The 15,132-nt window shown below is 37.0% G+C and overlaps 1 protein-coding gene across 2 annotated transcripts in view; it reads right to left on the bottom strand.

Moving 5' to 3' along the window:
- Snca (synuclein alpha) overlaps window positions 1–15,132 on the bottom strand; it is a 98,609-nt gene that overhangs the window by 80,569 nt on the left and 2,908 nt on the right. For both annotated transcript variants that reach the window (XM_057776648.1, XM_057776645.1), the window contains exons 3-4: window positions 8,106–8,147; window positions 41–183 (exon numbers count right to left, since the gene is read on the bottom strand). In XM_057776648.1, coding sequence (XP_057632631.1) covers window positions 41–183; window positions 8,106–8,147 — 185 coding nt within the window. The remainder of the gene's footprint in view (window positions 1–40; window positions 184–8,105; window positions 8,148–15,132) is intronic.

The raw sequence follows: 15,132 nt of genomic DNA, 5'->3' as shown, positions 1-15,132 counted from the left end.
TTCCAAGTTTATCACTGTAGTATAAAACAGGCAGTCTTACCTTGCCCATTTGGTCTTTCTTGACAAATCCAGTGGCAGCAGCAATGTTCCCAGCTCCCTCCACTGTCTTCTGGGCGACAGCTGTCACACCAGTCACCACTGCCCCTCCAACATTGGTCACTTGCTCTTTGGTCTTCTCAGCCACTTAAGAAAATCAAGAGCAACACCATAGTAAAAGATGGTGGTATAACAGACTTTAGATAACTACTCTTCCATCAGCTGTCAACAGCTATAAACACACACCATAGGCAACAAGAGTTGAAGAACAAGACACCAAGGTAGAAGTGACCTGTTTTAGCCAAAGACTGAATCTGAGCTATAATTATGCATAGCTTAGAAAATCCTGAGCATTTAGTTGTAACACAATGCAAGCAAGGTTTGGTTTGCATTCAGGCAAATGGACAGAAAACCATGCATCTGTTGCAGTGTCAAGTTGCCAGTCTGACCATCTCATTCCTATTCACTTTCAATGCCAATGCTTTGATCTCATTTACCAAGTTCACTTCCATTATCCCTCTGAGCAAACATGTCTCACAATCAGGTATCATTACTTTGAACACTAAAGTAAAAATTTTCCTAAATCCTTAACTTTTGAGCAGGCCCAATTTAATACTAGTAGAAAATTTCACACCATGAACTTTGATATATGCTCAGAATTATTCTAAAATAGAGTATGAAATTGCCTTCAGACAATACGTACAAGGTATATGTAATATAAGTGAATTTTACATTTAGACCTGGGTCCCATTGCTAAGACATATCATTATAGGTATGCACTTATCCCCAAATCAAAAACAGTTGAAATCTAAAGCAAATGTTGCCTTAAGCAATTCTGATAAGGGGACGCTAAGTGTTAATGCTCCTTGTATGTTTTGGAGATAGATGATAGGTGAGGACATGGTAGAGAAAACTGTTGGTTCTTTTAAAAGATTATTTTTTTTTAATTATGTGAATTTGTGTCTGGTGGGGACAGGTATGTACACGTGTGCAAGTGCACAAGGATGCCAGAAAGTGGTGTCAGGCCCCTGGAACTGGCCTTACAGGAGGACCAAAGCTTCCCAGCAGGATGCTGAGAACATAATTATGGTCCTATGGAAGAACAGCAAGTAATCCTCAACACTGAGCCATCTCTCCAGTCAAACAAAACTGTTGAGATAAAATTTCAGCTGCTTTAATGGAAACAGGGAAGCTATAATTATAGTAAATATGAAAATAGATTTACAGAGCACACTTATGGCTATTTAAAATGTTTTTTAGACAAGTTAAAGTTCAGAGAAGATTCTACAAACAGTTTAGAAGGTATTTATAAGCAAAGACTTATTTTCATATAAAAATTCTCTGTGTCATCCTAGAAGGACACCTAATTGTTAAGCTAGTCTTTCCCAGTTCTGTGTGTGTGTGTGTGTGTGTGTGTGTAAAACAGAACTCAAAATAAAATAAAATATGTTTCTGTTAACTCCATAGTTCTGCGCAAGAAGTGCAAGGCAAGAGATTCTGCTTCTTAAACAATGCTAAGTAAAACAATAAAACAAATAAATAAAGGAACCTGTCTGTACCTCAACCTCTACATCTTATATCTATAAACCCTGATGTCTCCCAGTTCTTATCAACATGGATGTCATGTCTGCCTTTCATTTACTCTACATTTTTTTTCTTTTGCTTTTGTGCCTAATTTTGGGGTTAGGATGTTTGAGTTCATACTCTCCATGTGTGTTTTTCTCCTAAGCAAATAACTTATGTTTTTCTTCACATATTCTCTGAAAAGCTTGGATCCTCATAATCCAAGGAGTCACAGCACATCAGCCAGTCACATGACTACTGAACTGTACAAATTTTAGTACAGGAACATTAACCTAATAATGTGGACAACGAAAATTAATTTACAAGGGACAGTTCTGTAATTGAAGTTACATTATTTGTAAAGGCACAGGACTTATCCCTCAGACCAGGCAGAGAGAGGCAGCCTGAAGGTCGTGCACACTGCAACCAGCATCCACATAAATGACTCTGTTGCTGCCTTTTAGGTCTGAGTTCTGTAAGTCTGCCTATGAGCTCTCTGTCATTCTGCCTGCTTCCTGAAGAGCACTGAGGATCCACAGTCTAATTTTAAAGGCCAGGAGAGTGCCATATTAGAAAATTTGTTTTTAAACATCACTGGAATCATACTGAATTCTGTTTCAGGTTATTATTTTTCTTCCAAGAATATGACAAAAAGTTTTACTTGAGATTAACATTTTCTTGTTAAAACAACTCAAAGCAATGCAAAATAGGTTTTGTCTTTTTAGGTATTCATATTTTCTGCCAGCCATAAGCTTTACATTTTGTGCACACATCTTTATATAAATATAAACTTTAATCTCTTTTTAAAACACAAAAATTGTACAGTAAGTGCAAATTATACATGATTCCCATTTTAAACAATATTATAAAATGACAACATACGGTAATGATAATATATGTGTTTAAAAAGATAAAATATCTGTAGGACTATATTTTGACTTTAAGGTTTACAGTTTATCTACTCATTGACACTGCCTTAAAGTACAAAAGGAGACAAACTTTTGTGTGTTTTATTCATTCAATAAATGGCATTTATTTTGTGGCTAAAGACCTTATAATCAAGCTCAAGGGAATTTAGTTACTATCTTCGTGTTTTCTTTGCTGCAGTGGGACACCATGACCATAAAGCAAGGTGGGGAGGAAAAGTTTGATTCACCTTACACTTCTCATCCCCATTCACCACTGAAGGAAGTCAGGACAGGAATGCAAACAGGAAACAATCCTGGAGGCAGGAGCTGATGCAGAGGCCGTGGAGGGGTACTGCTTACAGGCTCTCTTCTTCAGGGTTGCTTAGCCAGATTTCTTACCAGGCCAGGGGGCACTGTCCACAATGGGCTGGGCCCTCCCTCATTGATCAGTAGCAGAGAAAATGCCCTACAGTTGGATCTCATGGAGGCATTTCCTCATCCGAGGCTCCTTCCTCTCTGACTTCTCTAGCGTGTGTCAAGTTGACACATGAAACCAGCCAGCACACCTCCCAATCAATAGATCTGGTAGAGTTCAACCCCATTTGTGTTTATCCCAATGTGTCCATCTTGTCTAATTGGTAAGTAGACTTCCATCTGATCAGAAGCCCTCTTCCACTCAGTTTCTCTGTTTTAATCCATTCAACTGTCATAGCCTGTTAAAGACCTGCAAAAGACTCTTTCTCCATGGTCCCATGAATTTCTGGTTATATCTCAGTGGCAAACACTGAGAATGTTATCAAAATTTACCATATGTCTACCTACATCTGTCTCTATGTTTTAAGCTCTTTAAAATCATGGGCACAGCTGTCTTGTTCTTTTCTTATATAATGCATTGGCAGATATTTAACAAGCAATTTTTAATTTACCAAAAAGGAACTTAATGCCAAACTTAATGTCCAAATTAATTTTAATAATTAGATTTATACATTATTTAGTTACTAAAAGTAAAATTTTAATTATAGTTATTATACATACAATAATAAAGTGAAAAATTAAAATACTCATTAAACCTCACACTATAGTTATATAAATAAGGTTTATCATCATTATTTTTAAATTTTTACAAAATTTTTGTACTTTTTTATGTGCACAAGTCTTTTGTGTGTGTATATATATATATGTGTGTGTGTGTGTACTCCATCTATGTAAGGTCCTTGGAGGCCAAGGGAGTATTAACTTCCCCAAGCTCTAGAATTAGAGATGCTTGTGAGATGTCAAGTGGAAGCTGGGAAGCACACCAGATCCTCTGCAACCACAGTGCTTCCTGTTGCTGAGCCCGTTCTGTAGCCCCACAGTTTATTCTGAAACAACTTCAAAGATGTCTCTCAATAAAAATAATAAAATGTATTTTTATATCCCTGCCACATGACACATATACTAGCAACTGAAACAATACCATGAAATCAAAATGGTAGAATTTAAGATGTTTTCTACATTTATATTGAAGGATTATCTGACTGAGAGATTTTCTTTTCTTTGGATTTGATGAGTAGAAAAGTTACCACTGAAGTTTCTTAGTTTATATTCCTGCTGAAAACCTATGGTGGGAATCTTGGGAGAACTTCAACAGTGGTAGGTAAGGGTGCAAGCTGCAGGGGAATCTCTTTCTTCTTTGTGTAAACATTACTAACAATAATGGAAATATCACTGAGTGGATATGATGCACCTGAAATGGGCACTTATACCCAGCACAGTAACCACCAATTCTTCCTCTATTCTCATATTGAAGTGGTTGCCAGAAACATTTGTCCGTGTAACTGAAATTCGGGTTTTATATTAAATAATATTACTTCATAAATTAAGCATTTTATTTATAGACAATGGGAGGAATGGTACTTACTGTGGCTTCTTTTTGACAATGCATCTATTCGTCAGCAGACTGACTGTGACGGTGCATTTGATATTTTGCCACTACCAGGGTACTTAACTAGTAGAACGGCAGTTCATATTGCTGCAGCCACATCCTTGTGTCCATGCAGCCTAAAAGAGTCTCTCTGAGTGTTTTGTGAAACACTAGATTCATTTGATACAGTAAGTACTGAGAGGAAGCTTCAGTAGTTGAATCTTCCAAGATCTTTGGGCTATACCATATTCTGTGTATTTATTTACTGTGGGATATCGCAAGTTCTTTAATAAACTAAAGAAATAGAAAAATACAGTATGTATAATTTTCAGCATTATTAAACTATGGAAATGCACTTGCTATTATTCTTTAGGAAATATTTGTAAAATATTGCTTATGATATAAATACCCCCTCCTTCCCTTGCTCCCTCCCTTCCTCCCTTGCTCCCACTCTCTTTATACATAGCATTAAAAACTCATGTCCTACGTCCTACTATTTAGGGGAACACTAAAAATTTCCAAAGTTGCCAACAGAGAGTTCTGCAGCCTTTCACCACAGAATACTCTGAATCTCCACACTTGCTACCTGTGTTGTAAAGCACATTGCTTCTCCCTCAACTACCAAAACTGGAACACCATTATTCTAGAGTGGGCCTCTTCATGACATTCTCTGCCTGTCTAATCTCTATGTCTTATTATATTTGCACTGATGTTTGTCTTTCTTTCAGCCTCCAGAAACCAAGCAGCCTATTTATTTGTCTCATTGTCTACACTTCCTGTTAGTCAACAAGGGAGAGAAGGTGTCAGCTCTGTGAGCTTTGAGCCTGTATTCCTGAACTTCAATTTTACTTTTGCAACCTTCTTTATCAGAATGTTGTGTGAAAATGGATGAAGCACTTTTCTTCACTGACAAATGTCTCTCAGGAAAATGCCACTGAAAAACACAGTCTTTCATAGATGAGAAAATTAAACCAAGGAAAAGATAGGACTCTAGCAGAAAATCACACAGCAATAAAAAAAAAATTAAAAAAAAAAAAGTGAACTGGATTCCTGGAACTCAGCCTGGTACTTGGCTGTGGATCTCTTCATTTGATTTCATCAGTTATAGGATGCATACTCTACGATGATAGTTGGGTTATTCACTGATGTAGGAGGGTCTTCTATCTATCTGTTGTTTCATTGGTCAATAAAGAAACTGCCTTGGCCTTTTGATAGGGCAGAATTTAGATAGGTGGAGTAGACTGAACAGAATGCTGGGAGAAAGAAGCAGAGTCGGGCAGACACCATGACACTCCTCTCTTAGATGGATGCTGGTTAGACTCATTCCGGTAAGCCACAGTCAACTGGCAATACAGATATTAGAAATGGGTTAGATCAATATGTGATAGTTAGCCAATAAGGGACTGTTGATAATGGCCCAGGCAGTGTTTAAATGAACACAATTTGTGTGTTATTTTGGGTGTAAAGCTAGCCGTGCTGGAGCCAAGCGGGATAAAAAGCAGGCCTGCTCACCTCATCACTACAATTCACCAATCTGATTACAGGGAAAACCCATTCAGGCACCCTCTCCACTATTGCTAGGAGTCTTAACTAGGGCCATCCTTGTGGATTCATGGGAATTTCCCTAACACCAGGTTTCTCCCCCTAATGGTTCTCTTTATCAAGGTATTTCTTTCATTACTCTCCCACTCTATCCCTCCCCTGACTGGACCATCCTGTTCCCTCATGTTCTAAGTCCCATCCCCTCTCCTTTACCACCGTCCCTTGCCCCCAATTTACCCAGGAGATCTCATCTAATTCCCCTTCCCAGGGTCCATCTAACCCTCTCAGGGTCCTCTTTGTTTCCTAGCTTCTCTGGAGCTGTGGACTGTAGTCTGGTTATCCTTTGCTTTACATCTAACGTCCACTTATGAGTGAGTGCAAACCGTGTTTGTATTTCTGAGTCTGGGTTACTTAGGATGACTTTTTCTAGTTCTATCCATTTGCCTGAAAATTTCATAATATCATTTTTTTTCACAGCTGAGTAATACTCCAAGGTATAAATGTACCACATCTTCGTTATCCATTCTTTGGTTGAGGGGCTTCTAGGTTGTTTCCAGTTTCTGGCTATTATGAATAATGCTGCTATGAACATTGTTGAGCAGGTTTCCTTGTGGTATGACTGAGTGTTCTTGGGAATATGTCCAAAAGTGGTATCACTGAGCAAGTGAGGTTAGGATCATGACTCTGTCCAGCAACAGCTGAACCAAACTCATGTGAACCCACAAACTCAAGACAGATGGCTGTTGAGCCTGCATAGAACCAAACTACGCTGTCTGCTTGTGAGATACAGTTGTGTAACTTACTCTAGGGGCCCCTGACAGAGAAACCAGGATATATCCCTGATGCATGAGCTAGCTTTTTTGAGCCCATTCCCTATGGTGGGATACAGTGCTCAGCCTTGATACAGAGGGGAGGGGCTTGATCCTTCCTCTACTTAATGTGCCAAGCTTTGTTGACTCTATATGAGAGGCCTGACTTTTTGGGAGGTGTGGATGAGGGGTAAACTGGGTGGGAGGAAATGCAAGGAGGTATAGAAGGAGGGGTTGAAGAAAGAACTGTGGTTGGAATGTAAAATGAATAAAAAATAAATAAATAAATAAATAAATAAATAAATAAACAAAAGTCTGAATCAAGGTCTGACTAAGTTTTGCATATTTCAAGTAAGAGGAACATTTTCTACGTTTCTGTTTTACAGGTTGTTGATGGGCATTTGCTATGTAGCAGGAATTTATCATGGCCAAGGCTTCCTGACCATATCAATTACATGCATGAAAGGTCTCTTTCAATTGCAGAAAGTCTTATGCTGATGAATGTACACTAGAAAGTATGGCTACAATTGTAACAACTCTACTGTGTTTGTTTCCCATCTACTTCCCTAGCCTTTTATCGCTCTACTACACACCTCCCTCCGCACATTACTACATCATCTTTGCTGGTTTTCTCCTTTATTGTACGTCTTATTTTAGATTTATTGAAATTTCTTCTGAAATTGTGCCAAGCGGACATAAATAAAATAAAAACTATATAGAATTTTTAAAATAACATACTCCTAAGCATATCTTATGAAAAGAGCCCTTAATCACAGAGGAAATGCTATAACCAGTATAATTTATGATCCAAATACCAAACATTAGAGAAATGTTTATATGAAATATAAAATATTTGAGGAAAGAAGGAATTATTACATTATATTTATTTTGCTGCCTTTTTGTTTGTTTGTTTGTTTGTTTGTTTCTAAGCCAAATACCCAAATACCAAAATACCATTAAAAATAAGTATGGCTAACAAATTTAAAGTCATCATTCTAAATCATTAGACATTTGAGCTATAAATCTTTAATCCACATTTGTTTATTTAAAAATATTTCATAAACAATAAAATTTAAACAAAGCCAGGATGTGAGGTACATTGGTGCATGTCTATAATACCCATACTTAGAAGGTTGAAGCAGAAGCCAGTCTGGCCTACAAAGCAATACTGCGTCTCAACAAAGCAAAACAAATTTAAAAAATAGGTATATAAAAAGTAAACTGACCAGTGTTCCTCTGTAGACAGTGGTTTTGACAGCTACATTTGGGACCATAAGCATAAGGTGCAATTGATCTAGAGGACATTTTAGATATCACCCCAGGATAAAAACCAGTGCAACTTACCTGTGGTCACACCATGAACCACTCCTTCCTTAGTTTTGGAACCTAAAAACAAAGAAATTGAATGCATAAGGCTTAAACTGTCCTTGGATTTTCAGTCAGCCAATTAAACCATCTCAATATTTTGAAGTTCATGTACAAAGATAACCTCACAGGACAAGCAAAACCAAACACTCACAAAACTCATTAAACTGAGGAGATTCAGCCACCAGAACACATGAAAGCCAGAAGAGGCCTCTCCAGGTGAGTGCAGGAGGGAAGATCGGAGAGCATAATTAATGGGCGGAGAGTTTAGTCAGCAGTGTGCAACTCTGTGCTATTCCAGTGATCACAGACAGCATCAGGGTACGGGGTAACTCAAATCGCTACAAGAGAGTTTAATTGTGCTTGCCGTAAAGATCTCATAAGTGTTTTGTTTGTTCTTCTTCTTTTTCTTTTTTTTTTTTTCATGGATTTCTCTGCACACACCAGCTGTCCTGGAATTTGCTCTGTAGAACAGGCTGGCCTTGAACTCAGAGATTTATGCCTGCCTCTGCCTCCCTAGTGCAGGGATTAAAGGTGTATGTCACCATACCCAGCAAGATCTGACATATTTGAGATGACAGAGATGTGTAATCTGATCTCACAATGTAAACATGTAAGAAACATCACAAGGGATCTCACTGATAGATAAACATTTTGTGCCTTTATGTATCAGATAAATAAAACTTAATTTTCAAAAAAAGAAAAAAGATTTTCACAAAACACAATGACTTTTTATATAACCTTTGCTTGATGCTTGATATCAGTTTATAAAAGGGAAAGGTGAGATATCACGGGGCTTAGAAAGACTCTGTGTGAAGACCTGCAGATGCTGTAAAAGCACAGCAGAATAGACTGGCCAAACTTCAACAGACAAGCAGAAGGAAAAAAGGTGCCACTGTCTGCCCAACCTCTGGTCCGGCTTCACCTCATCTAAACTCTAAACTCACTATTCAGTGTCCATTTTATGCATAAGGAAAAATCATAATTAAGTGATTTGTCTAATATTAAGTAAGAGCATGTTATGTCACAATCAAACTACGGAAGATAAAAAGCTCACTTACATCTTAGCCATTAGTAAACAAATAATTATTGCATATATTATTAAAAGTATATCTGTAATGCACTTTAATCATGACCTCTCTAAGGTTGAATTTTTCAATATAATTCACACCTTTAGACTTATATGGCTTTTGTAGATTTGAGGCTGACTTAAAAAGCTCTGTTTTTGATGTATTCCAGTTTCTCCTCCCATTCATCCATTGGAGAGTAACTGGACTGATTCCATAATGGGCTGCGGTTGAGTGGTCAAATAAGCATGGGTATGCAGTATATCATTTTTGCATGCTGACTCTGGTGTTTACACAGAAGTGGCATGGCTAGAAATTCCATTTACAATTTTTTTCAGAATTCTCCCTATACTGAATTTCTTAATTTACTCAGTCATAATGAATAATAAAATGATATGTGTATAAAAATGGATAGGTCATCATGGTAAGTGCAATGAGCCAGCTCACAAAGATAAATATGGCATCATTTTTTTTCTCTCATGTGTGCAATATAGAATTTTTTCTTTTAAAGGACACAAAAGTAAGAGGGTACTACTAAAGATGTGGAGAGAAAGAATCATAGACTAATGGGGAAGCATGATCAAAGTGAATACAAGCATTGTGAACGATCATGTGTTACATACTTACATTAAAACGTCCTTATGCAACAGTACCATGAACAATGAGTATACCCAATGAAAATAAAACAGCAGTAATCACAACAGAATTTGAAAAGAATCATTTCTACAAATAAAAATTGAGCAAGAGAAGGGTGTATCTAGCCCTGGTATAATAAATGCATGTATGAGAAGATCATAATGAAACCACTCACTTTGTGCAATTAATGTCCGCAGTTTTAAATACACACACACACACGCACACGCACACACACGCACGCACGCACACACACACATACACACTTAAAATACAAATTTTAAGTGGAAGTTATAGGACTGAAGACATAGTTCTTGGTACAACAATGTTTTCAGATGTACAAGGCCCTGGATTTGATCCCCAATATTAACAAGAAAATGAAGAAAGGAATAAAAAGGAAGAGAGGAACATTAACTACCATAATCCTATCCACACACAGAAGAATGTGAAGGATAAAAGGAAATGAAAACATATAAACTGAAAAAGATTTAGTTTTGTGTATGGAAAGAAATTTAACAATCTACATTTTAAAAATTCGCTATTTTGAAAAAAAAACCTTGTTAAGTGTACAGGAAATAAGTAGAAAAACTAGAGGCTAGTGATTTCTAGCTCCTAAATTGTTTAAACTTCAGATGTTCATTATCTACTGTCTAATATATGATAAATGAGATCTAAGGACATGTACAAAAGTATGCTAAAGCATTTGGAAAATGTTTTTGAATATATATATAAGCACAGTCTTAAGTGAAATTTGCATATATTTTTAAAATTATATTTTTAAAAGGAGTTCATTCAACTCCCTACTTAAAAAAAAAACATATGTAGGAACTTTCATTTTGAAAATAAAGACCACCCAGTACAGAGTCCATGTTTCAACATTCACTTCATTAAAAAAAAAAAATCTGCATCATTATCTTAGTAAAAGTATCACAGGAAATAGTTCACAGAAGTCCCCCGTGCACTGTGTTTAATGCAGGATGCAGACATGGTGAGAGTTCTCGTTCTTACACACACAGCGCTGAAGAAGGAAGAGCTGAAGCTGAAGGCACGAGGCAGATCACCACACTAGAAGAAGCAGAGTGATGGCCATACTAGCTGGAATGAAAGGGCACGTTCCAGTGTTTCACACATGTGTTCTCTGTGTATACTCACAGCACTGCTCATTGTGCAAGGTACTCTAGAGCAGTGCACACTACAGGACCTAATAATGGATGGGTAAACTGCTTAGGCAGGGGAAGGCTCGGGGCTATTCTTCAAACTGTTAAGCATTCTGACTCATTTATAAGTATGTTGGGAAATGATAAAATATTAAAGTTAATATTTATCTTACATTTTGTAGATTAACATTTTTATTTTTTTGCAAAAAAAATAACATATGAAGTAGTTCTAACAGTGTTTGTCTTCTTTTCATTGCATATTCCTTCTAGGGTAGGTATCTTATTCATGTCCTATAGAATTGTGAAGATTAGAGTCCACAGTGGTAGAGGGAAAGCAGGGCAGCAGCAACAACTGAGAGCTTGCATCTTGATCCAAAATCAGCAGACCAAGAACACACTGGGAATGATGGGTGGCTTTTGAAGCGTAATAGCCTACCGCTACGACATACCTTCTTCAACAAGTCACACCTCATAATCTTTCCCTAGTTCTGGTCGCGGGGAACAAGTTCACGAACCTCTAGATAGCATTCTCATTTAAACCTCCACAACTCTTCATGTCACGAGCTGTCCCTGATAGTTCCTTTAGCATGGGGTTGAGATGGCATTACTTTCTCTGAAGCAATGACTTCCGATACTTCACTTCCTCAGTGTAAGCTCATACATTCATCTCCAGCTCTTTAGCTGCATGCATGTTTACTATCTAGGAAGACAGGAAAGACCACATCTGCGCTGTACTCTGTGTCAAACTGGCAAACACTCACCAGTCTATGAGGTAATTGCTAATTCCTAAATTATTTAAAATTCAGTCCTACATTTTATCACTCTGTTTCTTCCATCAAGCAATCACTCGCAGCATTTTTCATCTTACTGTTTTGATGTGCCCTCACCTCAGCTGGTCAGCCTTCTCTTTCTGGAATGCAATTCTGTAAAATACCACATGGACTCATCGCCAGGAGACAGGAGACAACACACCCACAGGTGTTGCTGTTTGTGAGAATTGTGTGACAGATGGAGAGTGGCAACTCACCAACAAATTCCAAAAGAAGCCATTTAACTGAGTCATCAATTATAATGGGTTATTTGTGTGACGATTTTGAGGGTGAAGAGCTAGCAGCAAAGTTCATACCTTGCATAATTGTTCTTAATTTATGCACTGCAGTAACAGATATTTAAATTGTGTTGTTGGGGACAAGTGCTATTAAAGTCACAACTGGAATTTGAATATATTGCACAACAAGTAGTAGAAGAGCTTGTGTGAGAGAATGCCTTTCTTCTGAATCCCTTTTCTTCACTCCCTACAACCATTCAGACCATGACTAATGGAAAGAAATGCTCACTGCTGGTCCCTGGCTTAACTCCTCTGCCTCAGCAGCAGGGAGAATTAGACATTTGATAAACCGTGGAATGCCTTTTTAATGGAAGACAAATGACGGTCTTGATGAAGTTGCTGTATTTCAAAATAATACCTCATCTTCGTTTTCATAATTATCAGTTAAGTTATAAATGATAATTTCCCTTCAATTAACAAGTGAAATCTAAGTGATAATATCTAGCTAAAAAGCAGGTTCCAGTGGCAAATAAGAAACAAGATATAGAAGCTGAGGGACAACATGGCTTCTCTGAGCTGAGGTGCCCTGCCCCCAACCATGTCTTGCTTTTTGGGAAATCACAAGGTTGCAGACTGGTGAGGGCTGTGAGAACCCCTCTAAAACATTGTTGCATATGCTTACTCTCTAAACACAAATAATAAGTCTCACGTGAGAGTGGGATATGTGGCTCAGCAAACAGTGACACAGAATTTGAAGGTGATTTTCTTCAACTTACTACTATAAAACTAGCATTATATGAAGAAAAAATTTTGACTTTAATCTCAATTTCCAATTATATATCATGCCACTGATATTATGTTTATGTAACTAAAGTATGATTATTGAAATTTTATGCAAATAATACAAAGAGTAACAGCAAATTGATTACTGTGGCAATTCTTCAATTACTTAAAAAAAAAAAAAAACAGGTGTCCAAAGCATTTGATGTAAGGGAATGAGATGGTGCTCCTGACAAGCTTTTCAGCCAAAAGTGAAATTTAAAATTTTTCTTTGATTGCTTCTAATCTTTTTTTAAAATCCTCTGTTTTTCTAATACAGGGATCAAACCCAGTGCTGCTTGCACACAGACAAGCACTGAACCACTCACTGAGCCATAGTTATAGTCCGGCTGTTTCTAATCCTTCAGGCAAATTGTTGATAATAGTTTTATATATTGAAGAAGAAACCATGTTGGCAAAGTAATTGTTGAGTTGAAAAGCTTATCTAATAAAAGCCAAGGTTCCTAAATATGAAAGTGTACTCAGTTCCACATTTCCACAAAAGCTCTGCAAGGTAATTGCATTTTTATAAACTATATGTTTGTGGGAAAAGGAAGGAAGTTCAAAGACATTAAATAACCTCCTCAAGATCCTAAAGGTAGAAGCAATGTAGGTTGGATTAAATTTATGTTGGTATGACAGTAAGTCCATAACCCAATTTCCTTTCACATCTCTGTAGCCCTGAGTTCACTCCGGCTTATTGTTTTAATAACAAACTGAAACAGTGCCACACTGCTTACTGCCTGTGGTGGTTTTCACACTTAAACAGAAGAGCTGGCACTATCTGAAACAGATTTGCCAAAATAAGTTTGAACAGTAACAAAAGTTGACAAAAATCTGAAATATGATCCTTATCTTTGTACCTCACTTTTTATCCTAAATTCAGCTTGTGTTTAGCTTTCGTTAGCTTTCAATTGGACTCCAGAACATAACCAGAAAATTATTAATTATACATGTGTTAAATATAAAAACAAAATATAATAACAGAAATAGGTAATTTTAATAAGATTGAACAAATTGAAAAAACTATACTTTTTAATATAATTGCCTTGCAGTGAACAACAAAACTAATCTTTGAAAAACGCAATTTATTTGCCCAAACTTACAATTAACAATAAAAGTGTTCTACTTGATAAAATCTGTTTATTATCTATAAATAGTAATAAATCAATATTCAATAACTTCTAGATTTGCTTGAAATTTGTGGTCTAGCCTAGAGCCTTTAATCTCAGTACTTGGAAGACAGAGGTAGGTGGATCTCTGTGAGTTCAAGGCCAGCCTAGTCTATATAGTGAGTTTCATGACAGCCAGAGCTACAAAGAAAAACTCTGTTTCAAAAAAAAAGAAAAAAGGAAAGAAAAATGAAGAAACTTTAAAAGATATATTTATTAAATAACTGAAGTAAAAAAAATTAGTCATGAGCCTGTAATTGCAGAATGTGAAAGACTTAAGCCCCCGAAAATCTACAAATGAGTGATTTTTATATTCTGGATTCTACCTAAAACATAATACTTCACTGTTCACAAAAGAAGCACTGAACTCACTTATACTTTTCTCATATATTGCTCATTTCACAACTATCTGAAATGATGCTTTGAGGTAGAAAAGAGTTAAGTCAACATAAAACTATCAAGAATGAATGAAGGAGTTTGCTGGGAACTTGATTAGAAGTATTCATACAAATGTTTCCAAGGGTAATTTTCCCACTGAACTCTTGGAGACTTAGCACAACTTCTGTCTCTCCACACTTCCTGGTGTAGCATCTCTGCCATATCTGCCACCTGGCCTGTTCCATCTCCATTTGAATGTCTACCCAGGATCTTTTACCAAGAGTGATACCCCCAAAGAAGGAGGAAAAGACCAGAGAAGCAAAGAGGGGCAGGTGAGTCATGCATCTGTGCTTCCCGTGCACGCCTGCGTCCCTGTTGCAGATGAATGTGTGTACATGTGTGTCATTTCCTTCCACCAAAGTATTGACAGTGCTTTGTAAGACTGCACCCAATTGAACACATGGAAAGACACAGAAAAGAGAGTGTTGACCTCTACTTTGAGGAATACACTTAGGCACAAATGGCACCAAATATCAATCATTTATTGTTCCGTGCATGCATCATCTGGCATATGACCACACAAACACTTCTAAGGTTCCTTGGGTTTCTGTGTCCACACTGACCAAGTAGTCTCTAAAGGAAATCCACTGGAAACAACTTTTTTTTTCTATTTGGAGGTACAAAGTAGGTATATTTTTACAGATATTAAATACAATCATATTAAAGTCTTAC

Source organism: Chionomys nivalis, chromosome 1 (genome assembly GCF_950005125.1).
Source record: "Chionomys nivalis chromosome 1, mChiNiv1.1, whole genome shotgun sequence".
Lineage (NCBI taxonomy): Eukaryota > Metazoa > Chordata > Mammalia > Rodentia > Cricetidae > Chionomys > Chionomys nivalis.
The sequence above is the reverse complement of the archived record's forward strand: the minus strand, read 5'-3'. Positions and strand labels throughout refer to the sequence as shown.